Below are 25,608 nucleotides of genomic sequence, written 5' to 3'. Positions count from 1 at the left end.
GGACTTATACCAGCAGCAGTCCTGGTTATTAGGCCTTCAGACTCAGACTGGAATTCGTGCCACCAGCTTTCATGAGTCTCCCACTTGCAGACAGCAGATCGTGCCACTTCTCGGCCTCCATAATCACATGAGCCAGTTCTTTATAAGTCCTATTTGAATTTATAAGGCTGGGCTCCTATTGGTTTTCTGGAGAACACTAATACAAGCCCTGTCTCCTTGGTCTTTAGATGGCCATCTTCTCCCATCTTCATATCATCTCCTTCTGTGCATGTCTGTGTCCAAATTTCCTCTTCTAAGGACATCAGTCATATTGGATTAGGACCCACCCTAATGACCTTATTTTAACTTAATCACCTCTGTAAAGACGCTATCTCTAAATAAAGTCACGTTCTAAGGTCCTTGGGGTTAGGACTCCAACCAATGAATGTGCGGGGCGAGGGCACATAATTCAGCCCATAACAGGGTTTGTGGAGCTAATCGTGACTCATCTCAATACAGGCTGCATTTAAAAGAGGAACTCAAGAGAACAGATTTCAGATGATGGAACTCTGGATTTCAAGTGGTGGGATTCTAGTTTTCACAGCAGTCCCTAGGGGTGGCAAAGGCCCATCCTACAGCTCTTAATAATGGCGCCTCAAAGGTATCACACCCTCTGCCAAAGGGGCCTTAGCAACTGGTGGAATGTGGGTTATTATGAGGACAGGGCATTGTGATGGTGGCCAGGCTGTGGAATCTTGTGAGGCCAAATGTTAATGCCTCAAAAGATGTCCTTTGGCCCCAACCGGCAGTATTGTGGTTTTCTGGATGGCAACAGAGGACAGGGAGAGATGATGGAAGGCCGGGGGGCAGGAGAAAGCTGCCCAACCTTCCCTAAGATGGTGCCTGATGACCCCATGTCCGAAGGGAAGTCAAAGGCTTCTTTGGTAAGGAGGATGCCTCTTCTCACTGCCCCAGCCTGTCCCAGCACAGGGGGGAAGAGCATAATGGGGACACCACAAGATAGGAGCTGAGAGCTGTTAGATTCCAGAGAACTGCTAAGAAGTGTAGGAGACGTGCACCCTATCCCCACGCTGGCACTCAGCTGTAACTGGAGACCAGGCAGCCCTTCATAAGATTGTCAGGTCCCTTGAAGCTGGCTTTGGTCTCCCTCATCTAGCGCTCCATGTGGGGCCCTTTCCTCCTCCTGCAGATGGGACCAGGCTTCCCCATAACCCTACCGTTGGTTCCCATATACTGAGGTTCTCTCAATGCAGACCTTGGGTTTCTTCCTCCCTCTGTGGCCCCCAGAGGACTGGATGTCTAATTGGCCTCAAAGTAGAGTGGGAGGTGGGAAAGTTACCTCCAGTAGTGATCTGAAGATCACGAGGAAGACAGACTTCTACTCAACCCTCCCAAAGGCCCCACTTGCAACTTTAGGGCGCCATTCTTCTGTGTCCGTTTCCCCTCTCCTCCTTAACTCTCAGGTCCTGATAACTCCGTCGAAGTTTCTCGGAAGAACTCAGTCTAGATGTTTACAATTCACACCGCTTTCAAGCACCCCAGTGCACTGTGCCTGGGGCTGCAGGAGCGTGGTGGGGTAGGGGGTGGGCGGCCCCATGCTAACCCCTCCAGACCCCCCACTTCCCCCTTCCCAGGCCCAGGAGGCAGAGTCCCCCAAGCCAGACTCGTCCTACGACTACCATGAGGAGATGGAAACTTGTGAGGACAGAGGCTGCCCGGGGCCACCTAAGTCACTCTCCTCCAAGGCCGGCCCCGCCACCACCAAGGGCCAGGAGGGCGATGGACCTGAACGCGCAGAGCCGCCCCTGGCCCCAGCCGCAGCGGCGCCGGGGACCCCAGGGCCCCAGCGAAACGACGAGATGGAGCTGGAGAAGATGCGCATGGAGTTCGAGCTCGAGCGGCTCTGGTACCTGCAGGAGGAGAACGAGCGGCAGCGGCAGCACGAAGAGGTGATGGAGCAGCTGCGGCAGCAGGCGACGCCCCGCCTGGTAGGTGACAGGTCCCAGCTGGGAGGCGAAGGGTGCGGGGAAACTCGGGGTGAGGGGAGCCCATCCCTGACCTGCACGGGGAGCCCACCTTACCTGCTTCTCGGCTGTTCCCCACCCTGCGCCCGCCGGCTCACTGCTTTAGAGCTTCCATGTTAAGCTGAGATCCAACTCTTCAAGGATCAACCCTCCCCAGGAGGGACCTGGAAGCCACCTTGTCCACTTGCCTGTCCATGGCTTTCCTCCTCAGGGAAAACTCTTCAACACTTCGTCTATGTCTGGATTTCCACCACTCTCTACTCCTCTCTGCATCTCTTAAAATAGGACGCCTGGGACTAGACCCAGAACTCCCACTGCAGTCTGGCTAGTGGATTTTGATAGAACCATCCCCTGCTCCCCTGATCAGGGCCGCACGTGTTCTGTTGGATCACGCTGCCTTGCTGTCAACTAAAACTTAGACATCTTTTGGCAAGAAATGGACCACTCTCCCCTAATCTAAATGGGGATAAGAAAGCCTGCTTGTGATTAAATGGGATGGGAAATGCTTAGCACTCTGGCTGGGCCTTCATAAGCACTAAATAATGAAAGATGTTATTGTTTAAAGCAATGCTGTCTGGGCTTTAAAATCAGACAGTCCTGGGTTAAAATCCTGGCTCCACCACATATAAATTGTGTGACACTGGGCAAGTTACTGATCCTCTCTGGGCCTTGGTCTGCTCATCTGTAAGGTAATACCTACCTCATAGGGTTGTCGTGAGGATTAAATGAAAGAATGCACGTGAGGCACTTTGCAGTGGGCCTGGCACATTGAGGTAAGCGCTCAGTGTTAGCTATTACCATTTTTATGTACTCACGCAATTCACTTCTTGACACAAAGGCAACAACTTACGTTCATCATTTCTCAATTTTATCAGGATGTAAAGTATTAGCTATGCTTCCCAGCTCTGAGTCATCCTCAGTTCTGAGAAACTTGCCTCCTGGCTTTATCCAAGTCATTGCTGTAATTGTTGAGGAGGATATGACCTAAAGTAAATACCACTAAAAGATCTCCCTACAGGTTAGCAATGTTCCATTAATCAGCACCCTTGAGTTACATCATCTCCAGCTCACATTTCTCTACCTTGTCCAGAAAACTGTACTGAGACACACTGTCAAATGGTTTCCCAGAATTAAGATATTACACTATAGCAATTCCCCAACTGACTGGTCCATTTTTTTTTTTTTAAGAAAATTAGGTTGGTTTTGCATGATTTGTTCTCAATGAACACATGCTGGCTTCTTAACAATTCTCTTTTGTTTTTCTTGCTCACAAAATACCTGCTTTTTAGTTTGAAAATCTTTCTCCTTGCTGGAGGAGATGGAAATCCTTGGTGTACAGTCCTATCTGCTCTCTGTCTTCTGCTTTAAAAAAAAAATAGACGACTGAAAGCGTTTTGAAAAGTCTAAAAGGTTTCACAAATGCACAATTTGTTATCAAAATCACAAATAATAGCCATTAGCACGTAGACCACAAACAGTGGCAGAAAGTCCACGGAACCAGAGCCACACCAGGTCTGCAGAAAAACACAAGATCTGTCCAGCCCTCCAGTCCCACCAGAACACTGGGTTTCTTCCTCTGGTCTTCCATCTTCCTTACTATTCATTTTAGAGGTGGCATCACTGGAGTCATTTCCTGCCCCCTCAGTTTTATTTAGTTACTCTCACATTTTACGTAGCTGGTTCAACAATAGTATGTCCAAAACCCCAGTCTTTTAACAATAGATTACAAAAGGGTTTTACTTCCTGTGCCTGTACTTGGAGAGCTGACTTAATTTTTAAGCCTACCACCTCTCTTCTTCTGGGTGGGTGGGTGGGTGGGTAGATAATTGTCATTGTATTGAAAAATATCTCTATGAATATGTTTCTAGTGAATTTAGGGCATCACAGTCCCTGCCATATGCCTGCTTACAAAAAATGTGGCATGAGTTGAAAAGATATTTTAAAGAATGAACCGTGGGTAATGCCTTCTTAACTATAGATCAAAATAGCTATATCAGCTTTTACTCTACTTATATGTTGATGCTTTCTATAGTTAAAGTGGGGGTCTGTTCGACTTTAGTTATGTAGATTCTGGAAAAGAGCAACACACAGGCAGAATCAGCCAGACAGCTCAAGCTGCCTCCCCCACACCCAAACCCTAAGAGTTTACGGAGGCCCCATCACCTGTCTCTTACTACCTGTCCGCAGGAGAGACCACCCCCTGGGCTGAAGGACCACAGCCTGACCTTATGTGACATGCACTAGGGCCCAGAGAGTCAGACACAGTCATCTGTGCCCAAGGGACCCCCTCTCATTGCGCCACCACCCAGAAAGCAAGGTGGAGTATCTGGGGACACTGTCCAGAGAACACGCCCAAGACCTGGTGTCCAGATGTGGGGATCTCGAGTAGGAAAGAGACTGCCCACATGTGGGCTCAGAGGCTGCATGGAGCGTACCAAGAAAGGAAGGGGGTGGCCTGACTCAGGAGGGCTAAGACCAGGCTCAAGAAGTGAAAACTCATGAGGCCCCTCTGTGCCCGTGACCTTGCCTGGGATTTTCATTCTCGTCCTCACTCTTCCTCATCATCATCTTGTGAGGTGGGCACGATTACCCTCACCTTAGGTGAGGAAGACAGCCTGCCCGAGGTCACGTTCAGGAAGGGACAAGAGCAGGATCGAAGCCCGGGTCTGCCTGGTATACCACCCAAGCCCTGGTTTTGCCATTTCTACTCTCTTCTTTCCCCCACAGTTCTCGGGAGGCCTCCAGGATCTCCTGCTTCCCCAGAACCAATTCGCCATGTTCCTGTACTGCTTCATCTTCATACACATAATCTATGTCACCAAGGAGATGGTCTTCTTTCTCTTCTCCAAGCACTACCTGTTCTGCATCGTGGCCATGTTGCTCTGTTTGATTAAAACTTTATGGTCATACTTCCAAGTGCCTTTGCTCTCTCAACACTGGGCACCTCCTTCCCTCACCTGTGCCTCCCTCCCATCAGAACTTGCTGTTAGGAAATGTTTGCTGTCAACCATTTACACCTTAGTGCGGAGAAACATGTTGTTCAGGCCTTCTACTAAGCCTGAGTCCCCACTGTGGATGAAGATGCTTTATTCCCCAAGAGGAGAATTTCAGAAGGTAGCAGGCCAGGGAAGTATCTGTAGGGAGAAGGGTTTAGAAAGCCTTTCCAGAATCACAGAAATCATACCATGACCAGGCTGACTTGGGATCCACCACATCTACTCAGATAGATCTTCCCTGAGGTGTGGGGAGCTGTGGTAGGCTTTTGCGGATAGGCCCCTCAAAGATGTCCACATCCCTGTGAATATGTCACCTTACGTGGTAAAAGAGACTTTGAGATTAAATTAAGGGCCTTGAAATGAAGAGATGATCCTGGACTACCCAGAGGAGCACAATGTAATCATAAGGGTCCTTATAAGAGGGAGGCAGGAGGGTAAGAGGCAGAGAAGGAGATGTGGCCATGGGAGCAGAGGGGAGAGTGGTGCAGGACCACGAGCCAAGGAATGCGGGCAGCCTATAGAAGTTAGAAAAGGCAAGAAAACGGGTTCTTTCCTAGAGCCACCAGAGGAATGCAGCCCTGCCAAACCCATTTTAAACATGTGACCTCCAGAACTGTAAGAGAATAAATCTGAGTTGTTTTAAGCCACTACGTTTGTAATAATTTATTGCAGCAGCAACACTAACACAGGAAACTAATACAGGAGCCAAGGTTCCCCAAGCTCTTTCCAGCTCTGCAGACATGTCAAGATGGCATCACCAAGGCATTGGCAAGGGTGCATCTAGCCCTGGGCCTGAGCAGGACTGTACACAGTCCACCACGCATGCTTGGAGCCTGCCCTCAGCAACATGCAATTCAAGAAGAGAGACGCTGAAGCTCCAGGAAACCCAGGACAGGCCCATCAGGTACCCTGAGCACTGAGCAGCATGTGCCTGGGTGAGGCGGGGGCAAAATCTGGGCATACTCCTAGGGGCGCTGGTAAGGAGGCATTGATTGATTAGGCGCAGTCAGCAATGCTGCTCCAGTGGACAAATAGGAGAAAAAAACCTAAACAGGCCACACGCCCAACCCTCAAATCACATACACACACATACACGCACACAGAGATACACAGCAAATAGTCGTCTACAACAGAGATATACACAACCACAGGCAGCAACAACCAAAAGGAACAGACTTTGGGCACTAGGGGACTCACGAGAGGCACAGAAGTGGCCCAGTGTAACAACGCAAAGGAGTTCACCTCCCCCATCCTCTACACATATACGTACGTGCGCGCGCGCACACACACACGCACACGCACACACACACACACAGCAGGTTGTCAGCTGCCCCCACCTCGCCAGCCCTGCCCAGGAATGATGGCCAGCACGGGAGACTTTAAGGATAACGCAGCAAACTGAATGGACACAGCTTTGCAATCAATCAAGTCTCTTTTGACCCTTCCTCTTCCTGGACATAAGGCTCTGCTTTAAGAGGAACAAAAGAATACGTTCTGTCTTGCTGGGCTCTCTGAGTGATGCAGAGTGAAACACATGAAAAGAGAAGACCGCCGCGGGACTCATTGTCAGTACACATTATCATGCCGTTTCAGTCCACGGTGACTTCTCATTTTCCACCCAGTTCAATGCATTCATTCCCATTTATAGCTGTGCGTGACAGGTATTTACTTGGAAGTAATAAAACTGTCATTTCTCATTAAACTTTCAATGGCAGAATTTTTTTGCTATGGGTCACTTCTCACAATCTAATTTGATCTGGGTTTCTGGGGTGGGATTGAGGCAAAAGAAGGAGGAGATCAGGATATCAAAAAGATTAAGGCCCAGATGTTTAATTCACTACAACAAACAGAATTGGGAGTTTGTTTATAAAAAAAAAAAAAAAAACTGCTATAAGGCCATTCAATTCATCATCCCGTTGCCAGGTAAAACTGGACTTAAATACACCCATTTTCCTTACAAATCTTCAGAGAAAGATTAGTAAACTCCTTTCAGTTAAGTTAGCATGTCTTCTCACCCCCTTCACAATGGCCATGAAATCTCCCCTCTATCCTTACTTCCTACTCTGATAGAAGACTGAAGCCAGTAGCCAAAGATCTACCCTAGGCAAAAATGAAAACAGCTCATGGTCACTCCACAAACTTGATACAGACCTCACTGTTCAAATGCAACGCAGAAAATCAGAAGGAAGGGAGAGACAAAAGTGGAGAGAGATACAAAGGATAGAAAAAAGGCACAGCCTAGGATTACCAAGCAGGCAACAAGTCAACATACAAGCCCTTCTGGAGCACCTCCAATGTGCCAGGCACTTGGCTACATGCTTTATGGAGGCCTGGGAGGCAGACATGTACATTATCCCCATTTCACAGACAAGGATACTGAGGCTCAGAGAGGTTAAGTGATGTACCCGAGATCATCTTAGATCTCAAGTCTGACTCCAAAGTGACCTTTCTGTATTTCCACACTCCCAAAATCCTGCCTTGGAGGATCTCACAGCCTTGCTGAGGAGATGCAGCTAATACACACTGAAGTATAAAGAAACTGTCAGGCACATAGACCTCAGTGATGAAGGAGATTAAAGGAGAGGTCCCTGGAGCCCAGGGTGATAGGAAGTCTTCTCAAAAGAGCAGCCCACAAGGGCAGGTAAGCCTATGACAGGTAGAAAGGAGTAGGGAGAACTCATGTGAATTAAGACCAGGGTGGGAGTGTATAATCTATACTCAAAGAAGGGGCAGGCACATCCTTGCTCCAGTGAATGGTAACAGGCCTGGAAAACCGATTTGGAGCCAAATTTTATAGTCTTGAATATTGACCTGAGGAATATGAACTTAGTCCCTTGGGAAACAAGGAATCCCTGAAGATTGTAGAGTGAGATAGTGACCCTCCCCCCACAAAGAGGGGAAAGCCTCCCCCCTCCCCTCTCCTGGGGGCCACGTTCTTGCCTTGACCTTCTCTTCCCATTTCCAATCCAGGAACATTCTTTCTAAGGTCCCAGCGTGAAGACTGCATTTAGCTGTAAAAGAAACCCAGCCACAGTGGCTCAACCAAATAGGGGTTTATGTGTCTCACATACTAAGAAGTCCCAGGTTGGGCAGCCCGTGATGGTGAAACTTCTCAAGGAAGTCATCGAGAACTCAGTCATAGAGGATCCTTCCTTCTGTTCCACCACCCTTAGCATATGGCGTTCATCCCCCTCACCCCATGGCTTTTAGCCTTATAATCTCAAGATGGCTGCTACAGCTCCAGGTATCAACTCCAGGTCAGCAGAGGGGGAAAAGAAATGGGGCCATCTTTTTTCAAAGCTTTCCAGAGAGATCCGCCTAGAGACTTCTGCTTACATCTCATTGGTCAGCCTGGTCATGTTGCTGCTCCTAGCTTCAAGGACATATGAGGTGTGGTAAGTTTTTGGCCTGGACAGTGTTGCAGCCTTGAACAAAATTAAGATTCTGATAATATGGTGGGGGTGGGGAAGGGGAGGGTGGATACTGAATAAGCAAATAACTGTGTCTACCGTACCTTGCTGCTTCCTTAAGCCCAGCTCCCACTCTCTGCCCCAGTGTCATGGTCCAGGTTGAGACAACTGGGTAGGACACAGCTGTAGCCAAGCTGGGCCTGACCCACAGCTGCACTTCTGCCTTAAGGCCTGACTCACATACCACAGCAGGAAGGTCATGGTTTTCTCCGGATACACAACTGGAACAGCTCTGCCTGCAACCTCCTGACCTCTGCCTGAGGCCCCAGTATCTTACACAACCGGGGCCACAGCCTTGCCTGGGGACTTAGAAGAGCACATCCCTCTGTGCTGGGTGCTCTCAGCAAAGTTGCAGGAGGAGGTGAGTCTGCCCTGAGAGTCCCTCCCCTTCCTGAGTCCCAGATCCCACAGGACAGAGCCCAGTGCCCCCAGTGTCTGTCCTGTCATCCCACTCACACCGTGACGCTGAAGACAGAGTGTAACAGATCCTACACATTACACTCAGCTTCAGCCCAAGCAATTAAGCACTAATAGTGAATTCCAGGAAGGCTTAGGAGGAGAAAGATAGAAGAATCTTTCCTGCTCCCCAAATGGACTCACATACGTTGCAACCCTGAGCCCAGGGACGGGGCTAGAGTCCTGGAGATGCTGAGATCTGCGGGAGGGAAGGGGGAGCAGGCTTGGTTTCCAAGGCCACTTCCCTGCCAGATCGGTTTCTAATCCCACTTTAGGAGGTGATTGCAAGCAAGTTGGTTAAGCTTTCTAGGCTTTATTTGGGTGACCTGAAAATTATCTAGACTCTAACTCAGTTTTTAAAAAAAAAAAAAAAGGTGGGGAATGGGGAGAATGGGACCAAAGAGCTTAGGGTCTGATTTCAGAAATTCCTATCTAACTTATCTGAGATGGTGTCCTGGGAGCACCTGAAGAGTGTCCCAACTGATTGTAATGTTCAGCTTCCTTACAAAACCTAAATCCTTGCTACTCTGCACGTGATCTGAGGACCAGCAGCCCCAGGCATCTTAGAAATGCAGCATCCCAGGCCCCACCATGGACCCACTGATCGTTTGCATTTTTGACAACATCCCCAAAGACTCTTGTGCACCTGAAAGTCTGCAAAGCACTGCTCTAGGTGATGTGACTCAATTCAACCTTTGCTCTGTTGTGAAGACACTGCTCTTGGCCTGGAGGGTCTTCGGGGGTGGGAGGGTACCTGGAGGCAAGATAGGAAGGAGTGGAGAGAGGATAACTGAGCACGTAGCCCCCACCAGTGCTGTGGGGGCCTCCATCACAGCTGGCAGGCGCAGGCTGGATGGCAGTGCGTCCGCCCCTCCTCCCTCTGTGCTCTTCACCAGTCCTTGCTCTGGGCTTCTGAGCAACCAAATGATTTCTCCCAGCACTCTGCGATTCACCAGAAACTTCCAGAATCCCCCCAGGCCTATCTCTGCCTCTGTCCCTTTTATGATCTAGCTCCGTTGTGTGTAGCTTGGGGAAAAAAAATCTCGCTAATATACATTCATTCATTATTTAAAGGTTGCCACTGTTCTTTCAGGAAGGTTAAGCATGATTAAAAGATGGGATTTTTTCCACAGGGCACAGCAGAAAAACTAGGGCTCCCGCATTTTTAAGCTGTTTTGGCCAAGCCTTATTGCATAATTTAAAGCCTGTGACTTATTTAGATTTAATTAGCCAAAGGAGCAGCAGCTGCAGGTTCATTAGTCAGTATTTATTAAGCGCTCCCAGAGGGCTTGTCCAGGGCTCTTAAGAGCCAAGTGGAGGATCAGCTTTGGACTTGCAAATTTCCTACACTTAAGTATGAGGGTATCGCAGATAGCGTCAGGAGGCAGGCATTTTTATTCCTCAAGAACAAAGGGGTGGCATCAAAGGGTCTGGGGTCATGAGACAAATCCCACAAACACCTCTGGCATGAGTCAGTGATTTAGGGACTCGTGGTGACAGGTATGATAACAGTGTGCAGGCTCATGGAAAAGGCAGAGCTATACAAATGAGAGGTGTTAGTAAAAGATGAGCAAAGGGCTTCCCTGGTGGCGCAGTGGTTGAGAGTCCGCCTGCCGATGCAGGGGACACGGGTTCGTGCCCCGGTCCGGGAAGATCCCACATGCCGCGGAGCGGCTGGGCCCGTGAGCCATGGCCGCTGAGCCTGCGCGTCCGGAGCCTGTGCTCCGCCAACGGGAGAGGCCACAACAGTGAGAGGCCCGCGTACCGCAAAAAAAAAAAAAAAAAAATAGATGAGCAAAGAATGTGTAGGGATCACCGACCTGACTTTAAGAACTGGGAGAAGTGGAGAGGATCAGAACCGGCTCCAGAGTCTGTGAGGCCCAGCGCAAAAGGACAATGCAGGGCGTCGAGAATTCCAAGGTGGTGACAGCAGAGCCTGAAACCAAGTGTGAGGTCTCCCTGAGCGCAGGGTCCCCCTGAGCATGGGGCCCGGTGCCAATGCCGTGGCAGTCCGCCCATGAGGCCAGCCCTCGAGGTGGATGAAGGAGACCCTCTGGGGTGGGGGGCTTTTGTGGATCCCCTCAAATCCCATCCTGGTCCTCGGCACCCCATCAGCTGGAGGAAGGGGAGCAGGTGCTATGCATTTTGAAAGGGGGTGGGGGCCACGGGAGCAGGCCCAGCAGTGGAGGATGCTGCGTGTGGTGGCCTGGGGGGACAGAAGGTCCCCTCCCAGGCAATGCGGGGGTGCCCCTCGCACACCCACCGGCTCTGGAGGCAGAGTCTGGCTGAGCGGGAGGCACCTCTTGGTGTGCAGGTCACGCCCCAGGCTTGCAGCTGCTAATCCCAGGGCTAAATGTAGCATAGAGCTCTCCAACTCTTGGCGTTTCCCCTCCCTCCTGGCTTCCGCCCCCAGCCCCATTCAGCTGCCCGTTTTTCTCTGGGCTAGAAAATCCCAAAATAGGAGAATAAAGCTACACTTTTTACCCTCATGAGCCTCATTTGTATCAAATGACACAGTCACTTTGCCGCAAACTTTTCATCAAAGGAGCCTTTGTAGGGTCCTGGGGCAGAAAGCAGGCCTTGGAAGACAGCCACCAGGAAGCCGGGCAGAAAGTGCTGAGCAAGGCAACCCTTAGTTTAGGCAGTGTGGGGGGTGGGGGGAGGGAGGCGGGGGAGGGCGGTCTCAGACATTCTCTACCATGGACCTGCTCTCCTCCCAGCACTCTGACCAGGAGATGCCAGAGCAGCTAATTGTGTGCTGCAGGGACCAACCCACTGCCGTGGTGGGGGGGGGGGGGTGTCAATCAGTGCTTGAAGCAAATGAATTAACAAGCCAATGAACTAAAGGATACACTAGACAACCTGAGAGGATCCCGAGCTCAAGCCTCTGTGAAGACGTGCTGGAGAGGAGAGAAGGGAGCACACGCTTCCCCAGTACCTACTGGGTGTTCTGCCCCGTGCAACACACTTTATGTCAACTCATCCCACGGCGGCTCCCTGAGGGAGTGCTATACCCATCCTCCCTTTGCAGATGAGAACGAGACTCAGAGAGGTTCAGGAGTTGCCTGAGCTCCCTCAGCAAGAAGGTGGCAGAGGTCAAGTGTGGCGCAGAGCTGAAAGCTGCTTTAAAGAAAGCTACGAAATCTATGTCTCGTTTATTTGTATTTGTGAATGACGATTCAGAGCTGCTTTGATAACGTATGTGAAAAGTACTGTTACTGTATTTCACATGGTATTGTGCAGTCCACTATGTCCTCTGTATTGCACACCTACGGGTAGTGGCTTCAAAGGTACTTGGCTTAAAAATCTACCGTTTCATTCCACCCACTCTCTCCCTTCCTCCCACCAAAGGCTGTGGAGGGAAATGTCTCTGAGAGGGGACAAGGACGTTAAGTCCTCATCACTAGCCCAGGAACTCCACACACCTGCTATTTTCTTGGCGAGAGGGAGATCCACACTCAAAGCCCTTGATGCCCCCAGTCCCCTCCCTCCCTCCCATTTCCACCATGTGAGGATGCAGGCCCCCTGTCTAGTTGTTCAAGGGCATCCAGGAATCCAGTCTTTTTATGTGTTGGTTCCATCTTTTTAAGCACTCTATGGACCTAACAAAGGTCTGTGGGCCCACCAGTTCACAAACTTTGAACTTGAGGTGTGATTTCCCTTATGATAGAGTCTTCTGTTTCACTCAGAGACATGCTGGGGGGTTTCTTCAAACAGAAACACTCCTAGTTACGAAAATAGAACGTGATTCACTCCAGCACCGCGTTTAAGCACAGAAGCAGCAGTAAAGCATGCTTCTTCCCTTCACAAATAGCCTCACCTTGAGGTGTTTCAAGAGACAGATCTCTTAATGCATTTCAAATCAGGTTAGAGTGGCAAAAATCCAATTTTCACACAACTTCTTGAAGGAAGATGGGAATTTGGCTCGAGCCTGGATCAGAGTTAAAGAAGGGACAAGGCAGGGGCCTGGGGGTGGGGAAATGAGGCAAGAGAGTGCGTTGAGGGTGGAGGGCAAAGGTGGGTGCCCTCGCTGAGAGACGTGGAGAGAGGCTGGCAACAGCTCTGTGAAGTTGGTGAGACAGAGAGGTGGGTCCTTCGGATCGGAGCCAACTGGAGAGGGGAAGAGGATGAGGGAGCTCCTTAGTTGCCATGGTGACAAAGGAATAAGGAAAGGGGGGGGAAGAGTGAGGGGGGAATCTCGGAGAAGAGCTATATTGTGCTGCTACAACCAGCTCTCTCCTCTCCACCCAGGAGCCCTGCCTATGACTCCCTGGGCCCTCTGCCACCTCCCCCACCTGACTCCATTCATCCCTGGCGTGGATAAAGTACTATGAAATTACGTCAAGGACATTTAGATCCTATACATGGGTGGTCTGGACAGATACCTACTTACAGTGCATCTGGGTCTCCAAAAGGCCTCTTGAATTCAAAAATATTTTCTCCACTGTCCTGCTGTATAAAGCTTACAATTCTACTATCAGGGCAAAATTTCCTGGACTAAGTATATGTTCAATTACAAACCCTCCTTAGGAACTGTAATATCTTGGATATTAACTTCTAGAATCTCATAAGTTAATTTATCACATGTAGCAGGGATCTCAGCCTAGGAATGTCCACTACTAGGATTCAGGCATATCTCAATATGTATGATAAATTAGTAGGGCAGACCCCAGACAGGCCAGTTCATAGGATGGTTCCAGTGACATCTGCTATGTGTGTTCAATGTTCATTTCCCCTTGATTTTCTTTTGGGGAACTCCCTGTTCATCAATCTTTGTCCATGAGGTTCAAGTGGGCTGACTTCCAATCGAGGGTGGACCCAAGACCCAGACCTGGCCAATCAGAGCATTCCATCTCCTGGCCAAATGATTGGTTCTGGTGTGGACACATGACCCAAGCCTAACCAATGAGTCTCAGACTTAGGACTTTCGCTGGAACTCCTGGGAAAGATAAACTCTCCACTGGGTACTAAGCAAGCAGAATAAATGTCCAGAGCTACTGGAGGCTGTCTTGTTCCACTTAGGGAAGGTCTCACTGAGAATAAAGCTGACGTGAAGAAAAGCAAAGCCAAGAAGAGATGAGAAGACTCAGGGAAGGAGAGGGAGGGAGGGAGGAGAGAGAGTGAGTCCCTGTTGACATGATTTGAGCCCCTGGATCCACCTGAAACAGAGACATCCCTAAGCTTTTCAGTTGCTGTTACCTTTGATTTAAATTGTGTTTCTGTCACTTGGAACCAAGAGTTCTGAATCACGCAAGGGCTTTCCCATCTGGCTAAGGAGAAGAGGATTACATGAGTTGGAACGTGGGCTCAGCAATAGCTAATGGAGGTGATTTGGCACCTGTTCCCAGCCTGTCCTCTGGAGAAAGCCGTGGGGTTGAACCTAAACAAGGGAGTGCGAGAGACATGGGGAGAAGTGGAGCTATTAGGAGCATACATGAGAACCCACATGTGGAAAGGGAGCCATTTGTCCACTTCTGGAGGGAAAACAGCCCTGCTCTGGCCCCATGAGGGGTTGAGGTATTGATGTCTGTGCCAAGGGAAATGGTGGTAGGACCTTGCTGAGAGGGGATGCCAGTGGGAAACCACAGAGAAGCATAGTCTGTACACTCACAAAAGGCTCCATGAAAAGACCATGAAAGGTCTGGAAGCAACCCAAGTGTCCATCAACTGATGGGTGGATAACTACTGTGTGAGAGAGCCATACAATGGAATATTATTTGGCAATAAAAAGGAATGAAGGGGCTTCCCTGGTGGTGCAGTGGTTAAGAATCCGCCTGCCAGTGCAGGGGACACGGGTTCGAGTCCTGGTCTGGGAAGATCCCACATGCTGTGGAGCAAATGGGCACGTGCGCTACAACTACTGAGACTGCACTCTAGAGCCCACAAGCCACAACTACTGAGGCACAGGCCTAGAGCCCGTGCTACGCAACAAGAGAAGCCACCACAATGAGTAGCCCCTGCTCACCGCAAGTAGAGGAAGCCCACACGCAGCAATGAAGACCCAATGCAGCCAAAAATAAATAAATTAAATAAATTAATTAAAAAAAAAAGGAATGGAGCATTGATCCATGCTACCACATGGCTGAACCCTGAAAACATCATGCTAAGTAAAATAAACCAATCACAAAGGACCACATATTTTATAATTCTATTCATATGAAATGTTCAGAATATGCAAATCTCTAGAGATTCGTGGCTGCTTAGGGCTAGGGGAACAGGGGGATTGAGGGATGAGAGCTAGGGGTGCACAGTTTCCTTTAGGGTGATGAAATGTCCTAAAATTAAATGTGGTGACGGCTGCAAAACCTGAAGATGCTAAAAGCCATCGAATTGCACACTTTAAATGGGGAAATTGTATGGTATATAAATTATATCTCAATAAAGCTGTTACCCTCCAAAATGGCTCTTGAGGTACCTGCCCAGTCCGCGTGTGGCAGGGGTAGGGGTGGGGGATTGGCCTCCAGGAGGCCCAGGGCACATGATGTAGCTCTTGCTACTCTGGGAGAGAGTGTGCCCTTCGATCCAATAAGAGGGACCTCACTCTGGGCCAGCACTTTAAGAGGGCTCCCCTCTGATTCTTATCTGGTCTCCCCCCTCCCCACAGGGTAAAAAGTCTGTAGGGCCAAGTGGACATGTACACCACACTCACACCTTCCAAGAACATACCCTAGGCATACAGGACCAAGGAACTCCTTGCCCATAAGGTCCCAAACCTGTTTCTCCAGCCTGCAGTCAGTCCTCTTCCCCAGGTCCCTCCTCCCTCCACAGGGTAGACTGGAATGGTGGTGAGCATAAAAGAGGTGTGATTGGAACCTGGATATGTAGGCTGGATGGCCACATCAGGCCCCTCCAAGGGTGAGGCAGAGCTGGGGGGTGAAGGAGAAGGGGACAGGCCATGGCCCATGAGTGCAGGGTGGCGGGGAGGGGGCCTGGGGCCAGGTCTCCCCAAAACCACCATGTTCCAGCATGGGGATCAGAGGAATAGGAGCATTCTCAATCCAAACTTGACCTTCTAGGTCATCATGAAGATTTATTTTTCAAGATAGGAAGCTGGAACATTTAACAATTTGTTAGCGCACTTGACAGTTGTAAGATACGTCAACACATGGCTTGTGGACCTCCCTTTGTCCTCGTGCTCCGGACCCCCTCAAATATAAAGATCTGATGCTGAGAGACGCTATACTTGAGAGAAATCTATCAGAGCTTTTCTTTCTAATGAATCCTGCTGTGGGGTTTCCCAGGTTGCATTTACTGATTTAGGGAACAGTTCATAGATTCTTCGCTCCAGGCTAAAGAGAAAGCTGATACTTGGCTGCCCACAACCTTGAAGTTTAATGATTTCTCTCAACGTCTCCTCAGCTCAGCCCATGGCTTAGGCACGTAGTGAGGGGCAGGCTGGAGACTGGGTGGTTCCCTGAGCCATACTAAGGAATCCGTGTCTGTCTGGCTCTCTTGTCTTCAGTCTTGTTGTTGTTGTTGCTTTAGGATATAATGTAATAGAGTCCAACTGGCAAGGAATTCTAGCAGAGGCTCATGGGAAACATCTGAGAGCAGGGCTGGGGCAGGCCAGAGAGTATCTCTTCATCCTTCCTTTGTATCTTCCTGATGGCCAAAATCTCTGGGGGATCCTGTGCTGGTGCCTTCAGGGTACAGACCTGCAAGACACACGGTCTCTGCCCTCCAAGAAGTTACCATCTGGTTGCAAAATAACACTGACACTGATCATTAAAACACAATATAAAACCCCTAAAATATAACTTAGGGTGTGACATAAAGCGTTTTCAAGACTAGAGATCATCTCGTCCAGAGTTTCTCTTCAGCACTGTTGACACTTTGGGCCACATTGTTCTTTGCTTGGAGAGAGGGGAGCTGTCCTGTGCATTGTAGGATAGTTAACAGCATTCCTGGCCTCTACTCACTAGATGCCAGTAACAGGCTCCCGGCCCCAGTTGTGACAACGAGAAATATCTCCAGATACTACCAAATGTCCTGTGGGGGTCAAAACTGCCCCCAGTTGAGAACCATTGCTCTAGTATAAATACCCCCCCATCATTTCCGGTATAAATAATGTCTATAGACAGAGAATTGCAGGAAGCCACATGCGGGGCAGATGATCGTGGGCTGGAGGAGCCTGGTTCTTGGAGGAGAAGGCAGCACCTGAGGCCGTCCTCAAAGGGTGGGTAGGGTTTGGTGAATCCAGCTAGAAGGACAGCACTCCAAGAGGGGAGACAGTATGCTCGAAGACAGGGAGGCTAGAACAAGCAGCGTGCCCCACATGGTTATGAGCTTGTGCAATGCCAAAAGGTGCCCAGTTGAGGGGACAAGTGGGCACTGAAATGCGGCCCACCCTCCCCTGGCCAAGCCATGCCCCTTGGCACTGGGCTGCGTCAGTCCAGAGGAAGGGGAGAATTTTTCTTAGTACAGAGGTGTCTTGTGAGCCCCACCTCATATGCTCACGGTGCTGTACTGCCCAAAGAAGGCCTTTTTCTAATGACAAAAGTGCCTCAGCAACAGGCCAAGCCCCCACGAATGAGCACAGCCTGGGATGGAGAGGACAGAGAGCCAGCAAAGTAGCCAGCCCTCTGTCAGGGACTGATGGGATCTCCAGCTTTCTCGGGCCCTCGATGGTCCCACTATGCTCCTCTCCACTCTGACTTCTCTGTGGGGAGCCCCCCAGCCCCCCTGCTCTGCAGAGGCCCCACATGGAAGAATGAGAAGGAAGGTCTTTCAAGAGCTCAAAGCACGTTGAACCAAAAGGAGAAGGAAAGCTCTAAGAGTCTGGGTCTGAGACAGACAGCAGCCAGTGTGCCTGGCTCAGATCCTTGCTGTTTCCATCCCCTCCTCAGAAAGACCCTACAGAGAGGTGGTCACCCCTCAGGGAAGGGACCCCTCGCCCCATCACCTTCCCTTTCTTTGCTCATCCATCCAGCAATGGACCAGCACAAACTAAGGTACAGGTGCTCTTGGGAATACATGAAGACCCTCCAAAGGGTACGTCCTTTGGCGTAAGTCATTTTAGGAGCCTCACATGATGAGTCCTCGACTTCCACAAGCGCTCTCTTATATAGCTGTCCTGTCTGAGCACATGGACGAGGGATGCTGCCTGTTTTCCCTCTTGCTTCGCTTGCACAATCACCCTTCTCCCACTTCCCAAAAGAAAGGCACACTACTTACCTGTCCCAAGTCTCCTCACAGCGCATTGGCTTAGGGAAAAATGCATGGTGCACTGAAAGGACAGTCTAAATGCCAGCATCCATGTGGAGAAAAGGGGTGACTAATGACTGGGCAAATCGACTAGCTTCCAATTCTCTGCTCTCATTCAAAGTGAAGGAGAATCTATTCTAGTTGTCAGCTGATAGGTTTTTAATGATCTACCCATATGATCTTTGAGACTAACTCAAAAGGAGTTTATAAAACTGAGCAACATTGCTACAACAAAACTCCCTACATTCCTTTGTACTTATGTATGTGAAAAGATTTCTGAGCTCAGCTCTTGCACCTATTTAAAACACAAAACAAAACAACACAAATAGAATTAATACTGAACCTTGACCCCTTCTAGCGATGAGTAATATTCATCCATGGATATATGAACTAATTGGGGTAGGGAAAAAAAGCTTCTTCTCATTAAGAGATGTATTTTCAATTCATCTTTATTTTTTATGCTTCCTTAGTAGCTATTAGATTTTCTAATAGCATTTGTTTTGATTAACTGTATATTAGTTGTCATGGTACAAATCCAGACAAAATATTCTCTAACATTTAGAATCTATGGTCACGAGAAATTTTAAAAATAAATTCATTTTATATACATAGCTTGGTTGGAGAGAAGTATGATAGGGTGATGCATAAAAGATATACAATCATAAAAATGTATTAGGATAAAATTCTGTAGGGAAAGTAGAAGGAAATATAAATTCAAGGAGGAAAAAGAGATGAAATTTTTCCAACTGTTAAGGCAGAATTTCATGTATTTTTTAAAAGGATTACAGTGGGTATCCAATCACTATAGTATTTCATTTAGAAACATTTCTCAGAGTACTGCAACACTTTTATCTTTAAATGTCAATATTTGCGTACACCAGAAAGTACACCCTATGTAACTGTTTAAACTATGGAAAAATTTTGTGTGTTGGCTCCTAAAAATGTGCAAAGGGGTACACATATTTTCCAAAAAAATTTTTGGAGTCTACAAGAAAAACATTTAGAGCACCAGCGTCACAGAGCTTGGCTTTTGCCTGCAAGGGGAGGGCCTACAATGAATGCAAAATCAGCACCTTTGAAGATTCCCTAAAGCTTGAGGGACCTGAGGGCACCCTTAAAGCGTTGCCAAGGGGGTGAGGGCTCTCACTATTGTGAAACTGGGCCAAGGAGCTCCCCCTTCGTCCTGTCAATATCTTCCTCCCTCGTCTTTCTCTTCTCACTTGTTTTATTTGCAGCTTTCCTCCAAAACCCCATTCTCTCCACTACAGATGCCCTGTCAGGTCAGTGTGAGATCTGTTCTGCTTTGTTGTGTCCCACCTCACCGGTCCTTTCTCCCAGAAGCCTTCGGGTGGGCGGGCAGTGTCCCCACCCACGCCCCCCAGCCTCGCTGGCCGCAGTCTAATACCCCGTGTACACGCGCGGCACCCACTGCTTCCTCCAGTTTTCTCTTGCTTTGGGCTAGTCCTCACTCCCCAGCTAAGCCATAAGTTTTCTCATCTGTGTCTCCAAACCTCTCTTCTCAGCAGTAAGAGGCGGATAAAAAGAATTAAGCGCGATGAAATCTGAACAGCGCCTGGCACCGAGACTGGCCTGCAGCCAGAACTTGGCACCCAGCTGCATTCAGCAAATACTTGCTAATCGTGCTGTTGAATTTTCTCGCTGGCCAGTGATTACAGAAGTCTGGGCTTCCTAGCGTCCCCCTTCTTCGCCCAGGGAACCAAAGAGAGTTCCCAAATCCCCAGGTCTCCTTTAAATAGCTTGCCAAGTAGGGGTGATGGAAATACCTTCCCCCTCCCGCCACCGCTACTGCGGCCGAGTCCGCTCTGGGTGCCCGAGCCCAGGCTGGCGGGGTGAAGGGGGTGGGGGGAGCCGGGAGCTATGAGGTCATACTCGGGTCACGTGACCGCTGCCGCATCTGTCAACTGTGGTACAATTACTAAGCCGGTCGGGGCTAGCGACATTCAAACCAGTTCTCTCTTCCTCCTCCCTCTCCCAGGCTCCGGGCCCTTTCACACCAAGGGACCGTCTCAAAAGTCTAGGACCCTGAAGGAGTTGGCTTCCACATGCTACAATTTAAAGGACTGGGATAGAAAGAAAGGAGGCAGGGTGTGGGGGCGGGGGGGGGGGGGGGTGGGGGGGAGAAAAAAAAGTCCAAGACTGCACTTACTGCTGCTGCAGTTTGAAAATTGTGCTTAAGGTTCTTTAAAATCTTTTTCTGTCAAAGCAATTTGGCATATGTATTACAGAGTCTTTTAAAAATCCTCATACTCTATGAGTATACCCATTAATTCCAGCTCCAGCACGCTTGTAAGGGAAGTAATCCAACAGAGGCAAAGGTTTCGGGACACGAAATTCACCGGCTTGTTATTGAAATTAACAAACTATATAACGAAATAGATTAGGGTATAAAAGAACAATAAAATATTGTTCAGTTGTTAAGAATGGTGATTTCCAAGAATCTTTCATGACATGGAAGATGTATGAGAAAATGACCACAGGGAGCATTTGCGGAGCACTTCCTGTGTGCCAGATGTTCTGCTAAACGCTTTCCACGGATTGATTCTTACAACCTAAGTAGACAGATACTATTATTATCCCTCTTCTAAAAACTGTGGCCTAGAGAAGGAAGCTGCCTAAGGTTGACTAGCTAATAAAGTGTGAAAATTGAGGCTGAGCGGTTATCCAAAGGGTTTACCTAAATAAATGGCAGAGGCAGGATTTGAACTCACAGAGTCAAATCCTGAGACTGGAGACCAGTCTTTTAACCTCCATGCTCTTAACTGCCTGCCTAGTAGTAACTAGCAAGAAATCAGTATGAACGCTGCACACACACCATCAGGCCAGTAATATGTATACACACATGTGCCCCTACACACAATATATGAGTAGCAAAAGAGTGGAAGGACAGACACCCACATTTTCACACTGGTGTCTGTCAGTGGTACAATTATGAGTGATTTAAGTTTTCTTTATGCTACTCTAAATCTTTTAAATTAATACAATGTATATGTATTAATTTAACAAGTAGACAAAATGTTAAATACAGACTGATTCCACTAGAGAGCCATGTGCTAATTATGGGATTATTTATTATAAGGACAACTTGAAAGTAGCTCAAGTGTCAATTACTGTTTGAATAGTTAAATGAATTATAAAACATATTGGGTGCAAAAATCTGCAGGCATGGAAAATGAAGGATACAAAGATCAAGTGATACCGTTATATGAAAAATCAAGGTACAAAATGGTAGGCATATTATGCACAGTCATTTGAAAATATTACTGTAAAATATGAAAGAAAGGAGAAAAAGATAACTATATCAGGATGATAAAATTATATGTGATTTTTAAACTTTTCTGAACTTCTATAATGTCTTTTATTTCTTGTATACTAATATAAATATTTTCATTGAGTTAAGGTTCCATATCAAAATTAGCATGGAGCACATGGGAATCTTTTTTGCCTTTTTAGAATGCTTTCTGTTTTATCTCATTTCATTGACAAAACGCCCCAATGAGAATACTGTAGGCACTTTCTTATCCATTAAGAAAAGTTAAGGCACTGAAATGGTGAATGAGTTACTTGGAGTAAACCAGCAAATGCATGGCAACCCCTGGGACTAGAACCCAGGCCTGCAATCTCCTACCCCAGAACTCTGACCTATAAACCACACCAATTCCTTTCTGTGAAGGGCTGCATGGTGCTGCCTAGAGAATACAAACTACTATTACAAGACTCCAAACTCTGAGATCCAAGTGTATATTCTCTCAATGAGCAAGAGCCTGGAGGCAGGGAGCATGCATTGCCCTATTTTTGCTCTTTGTCTTCAGAGTGAGAATGTCTAAGGCCCAAGGCTTCCCCCGCCCCTCCAAAGCCCTCCACACACACACACTCCCTACACACAGCCAGCCACGTCCCCAAAAGCAGGCCACCTGCGAACATGCCTTGCTCTTGGATGGAGAGAGAGGCCAGCAGATGTGCAGTGTATCCTCCCCGACACCCTTTAGTGTACAACCCTGCCCACGGCCCCCACAGGAGAAGGGTCAGGGGCCCTACAGGCCAGCATGTGTCAAAGGCCAGTCTCAAACTAGGTAGGCACCAGACAAGCAAGCCTCGAAAGAAAGATCAGGACATACAGACAACCAACAGGCACATGAAAAGATTCTCAACGTCACTAATTATTAGAGAAATGCCAATCAAAACTACAGTGAGGTACCACCTCACACGGGTCCGAATGGCCATCGTCAAAATGTCTACAAATAACAAATGCTGGAGAGTGTGTGGAGAAAAGGGAACCCTCCTACAGGATTGGTGAGAATGTAAATTGATGCAGCCACTATGGAGAACAGTATGGAGGTTCCTTAAAAAACTAAAAATAGAGCTACCATATGATTCAGCAATGCCTTGCCTGGGCATATATCCAGAAAAGACAAAAACTCTAATTCGAAAAGATACGTGCACCCCAGTGTTCATAGCAGCACTAGTTACAATAGCCAAGACATGGAAGCAACCTAAATGACCATCTACAGATGAATGGATAAGAGATGTAGTGTGTGTGTGTGTGTGTGTGTGTGTGTGTATATATATATATATATATATATATATACACACACACACACACAATGGAATATAAGCCATAAAAAAGAATGAAATAATGCCATTTGCAGCAACATGGATGGACCTAGAGATTATACTAAGTGAAGTAAGTCAGACAGAAAAAGACAAATATCATATGACACAAGTGAATTTATTTACAAAACAGAAATAGACTCACAGACATAGAAAACAAACATATGGCTACCAAAGGGGAAAGGGGGGATAGGGATGAATTAGGAGTTTGGGATTAACATATACATACTGCTATATATAAAATAGGTAAACAGCAAGGACCTACTGTATAGCACAGGGAACTATACTCAGTATCTTGTGATAACCTATAACGGAAAAGAATCTGAAAAAGGAAATATATATGTGTATATTATATACATATATATAATACTGAATCACTTTGCTATACACCTGAAACTAACACAACATTGTAAATCAACTATACTTCAATCAAAAAGAGAGAGAGAGAGAGAGAACAGAAGAGGTCAAGTGTCAGCAACAGTGGGTGAAGCCAGCAGTGGGGAGCTGGGGGGCTGAGGAACCCCAAGGAACTGGGTCATCAGGCCCTGGTCCCTCATGCAACAGAAGGAGATGTGACTTGCCAGGGTCACACAACAGCCAGACAGAGTAGAAGTAAACCCAATCCACAGCCCAAAGGAACTAGTCAAAGGCCAGGCCCAAACTCCACAGAGCCAGGCTTCATTCATTCATTCAAGATATAACCAGTGCCATTCCTGCTTACCAGATCTTCCTGATGTCATGGGTCCAGAGCCAGTACGCTGTTCCCAGTCCACTCCCTTCCCAGGGATCAGGTGACTCCCATGACTCAAGAAGACAAACAAGTCACAAGCAAGGGAGAAGCTGCCCCTCCAGAGAAACAAATGCAAACTCCAAAGCGTGGAAAACAAACCAATGGGCTGAGTCCAGGGGCGTGACAAGTCCAAGCACTCCAGAGCCCAGTGAGGAAAGCTTCCAGGAGGAGGAGTCAGGAGGTGGTATGACTTGAGTGGTCCAGAAGGATAGGTGTGCTATAAAGTTTGAGCTAAAAGAAAACCAGAAGATTCCATAGGTATGGTAACGCATAAGAAGCTAAGAGGGGGAGGGAAGCCTAGGTTTACAAATCCTGATGGCAGGGGAGGGTCCCTAGTAAGGAGAAAGGGAGGTGGAGGTGCTTGGATAGGGTAATTTCTGTAAACAATACATTTAAGTGTTTGTCCTCAACCTGGAGTGGAAAACATGCGATACCTGAATATTAGCAGCTCCTGCTACTGAAGACAAAGGTAAAGGTAATGGTACTTTCTGTAAGGAAAAGGGACGCCATTGGCCCCAGATGCTATTTACAAAGGGCTTTTCAGGAAAAAAAAAAAAAAGTCTTGCCTATAAAGAGACCTGTCCATTAATCTGAGCTGATGATGACTGGGTGGTTTGTTTTCCTATTTCCATGGGATCTGTGGGGTTTCTTTTGAGCAAAGGAGAGGGGCAAATGCTGTGTTGGGGACCTAACAGAGACGCAGGGACACAGTAAAATGAGGTCATGTCCCTTCCATGCTTGCAAGCCCTAAGTGGCTTCCGATTGTACTTAGAATAAATTCAGATCCCTTTAAGGGCCGCCCACAAGACCCCTTCTGTCTCACCTTCACTCTCTTGGTGAAGCCCCACTGACCTCCTCTCTGCTTCTCAAGCCAGCAGAGCTTTCTCTGCCTGGTGCCTCACACTGGGGTTCCCTCTGCTCAGAATGTCCTTCCCTTCCGCCCCCTTCCCCCCACCCTGCTGTTTGCGTGGATGCCTCCTTCTCCTGCCTTAGGTGCACAGGGCCCTACCTGAGCAGAGGCCGCCAAAGGCCTCCCTGCCCCTAACCTTTTACTTCTCCATAGCACTTAGATCAACCGAAGTCACCAGCTGTCTAGTTGCTCAGTGTAGCGAGTGTCCCCTCCTGAGCCCTCAGCCCTCTCACTTGTGCCCACCATCCCCCTCAGCAGGTTCCTTTGGAAAAGCTGGGGTCTTAACTGCCCTGTTCACTGAAAGGGATGCGGTGCCAGGCAGAGCGCCTGACATTGGTAACCAGCCAATAAATATTTGTGGAATGAATGAATGAATAAGAGGTCTGCTGATTTGAATGTAACTGAGTGAAAACCCAGAGCTCAAATTCCAAAGGAGAAAATAAGAATCTTTACACACTCCCTATTGCTTCCCTTGCTCCTGCTGAGCCCCAGTGCAACTTGCTTCCACTTTCCTCCCTCCTCCTCCCTCTCTTCTTTCTTTTACAGAGGTTCACGAGCACCTGCTCTGGCCGGTGCTGTGTGGTGGCCCCACCTTCCCACCCACTCTGCTCCCCAATATGCCCCCGGGGCCCTGACCTCATCCAGGACCCCAGTCTATCCCTGGGCCCCCTCAAGTCACATCCCTTATACAGTCACTCCCCCCCCGCCCCCGTACCTCTTCTCTGTAGACCTTCATTGTGGCTGAGCCCTGAGGACAGAACACCCTGGGAAAGAGAAATGAAGGATTCTCCAAGGAACCAGCTATAGCCATGTATTTGCTAACATATTTGTCCTGCTGGGAGCCAAAGTTTTGGAGCTTTTAAACATTAAGTTTTCATTAAAAAGGAATGACAACAACCCAGTCTTATCAGGTTTTTTGTTTGCAGTCCCAAGGGTCTTATTAGCTGTCTATGACCCAGGACTGCTTCCTTGCTTCCTTTGAGCCTCAGATTCAAATGAACATTTGGCTTTCAAGATCCCTTCAAGTTCTAAATCTTGTGTGATCTTGGGGATGTGAATCCACTCAGGCTTGGTAACAGCCAGGAGTCATCAAACATCACCCTCTCTGGGCTCACCTCCCAGTGATAAA

The 25,608-nt window shown here is 48.2% G+C and overlaps 1 protein-coding gene across 1 annotated transcript; it reads left to right on the top strand.

The window, feature by feature from the left end:
* Positions 1–804: 804 nt before the first annotated feature.
* Positions 805–25,231, top strand: TMEM247 (transmembrane protein 247). Its single transcript, XM_060027541.1, is given in 5 exon segments — positions 805–822; positions 825–923; positions 1,635–1,988; positions 4,752–4,940; positions 25,208–25,231. Coding segments are annotated over 5 exon segments (684 nt in total).
* Positions 25,232–25,608: the final 377 nt, after the last annotated feature.

The sequence above is a fragment of the Delphinus delphis genome, chromosome 12, assembly GCF_949987515.2.
Source record: "Delphinus delphis chromosome 12, mDelDel1.2, whole genome shotgun sequence".
Taxonomy (NCBI): Eukaryota; Metazoa; Chordata; class Mammalia; order Artiodactyla; family Delphinidae; genus Delphinus; species Delphinus delphis.
The sequence above is the reverse complement of the archived record's forward strand: the minus strand, read 5'-3'. Positions and strand labels throughout refer to the sequence as shown.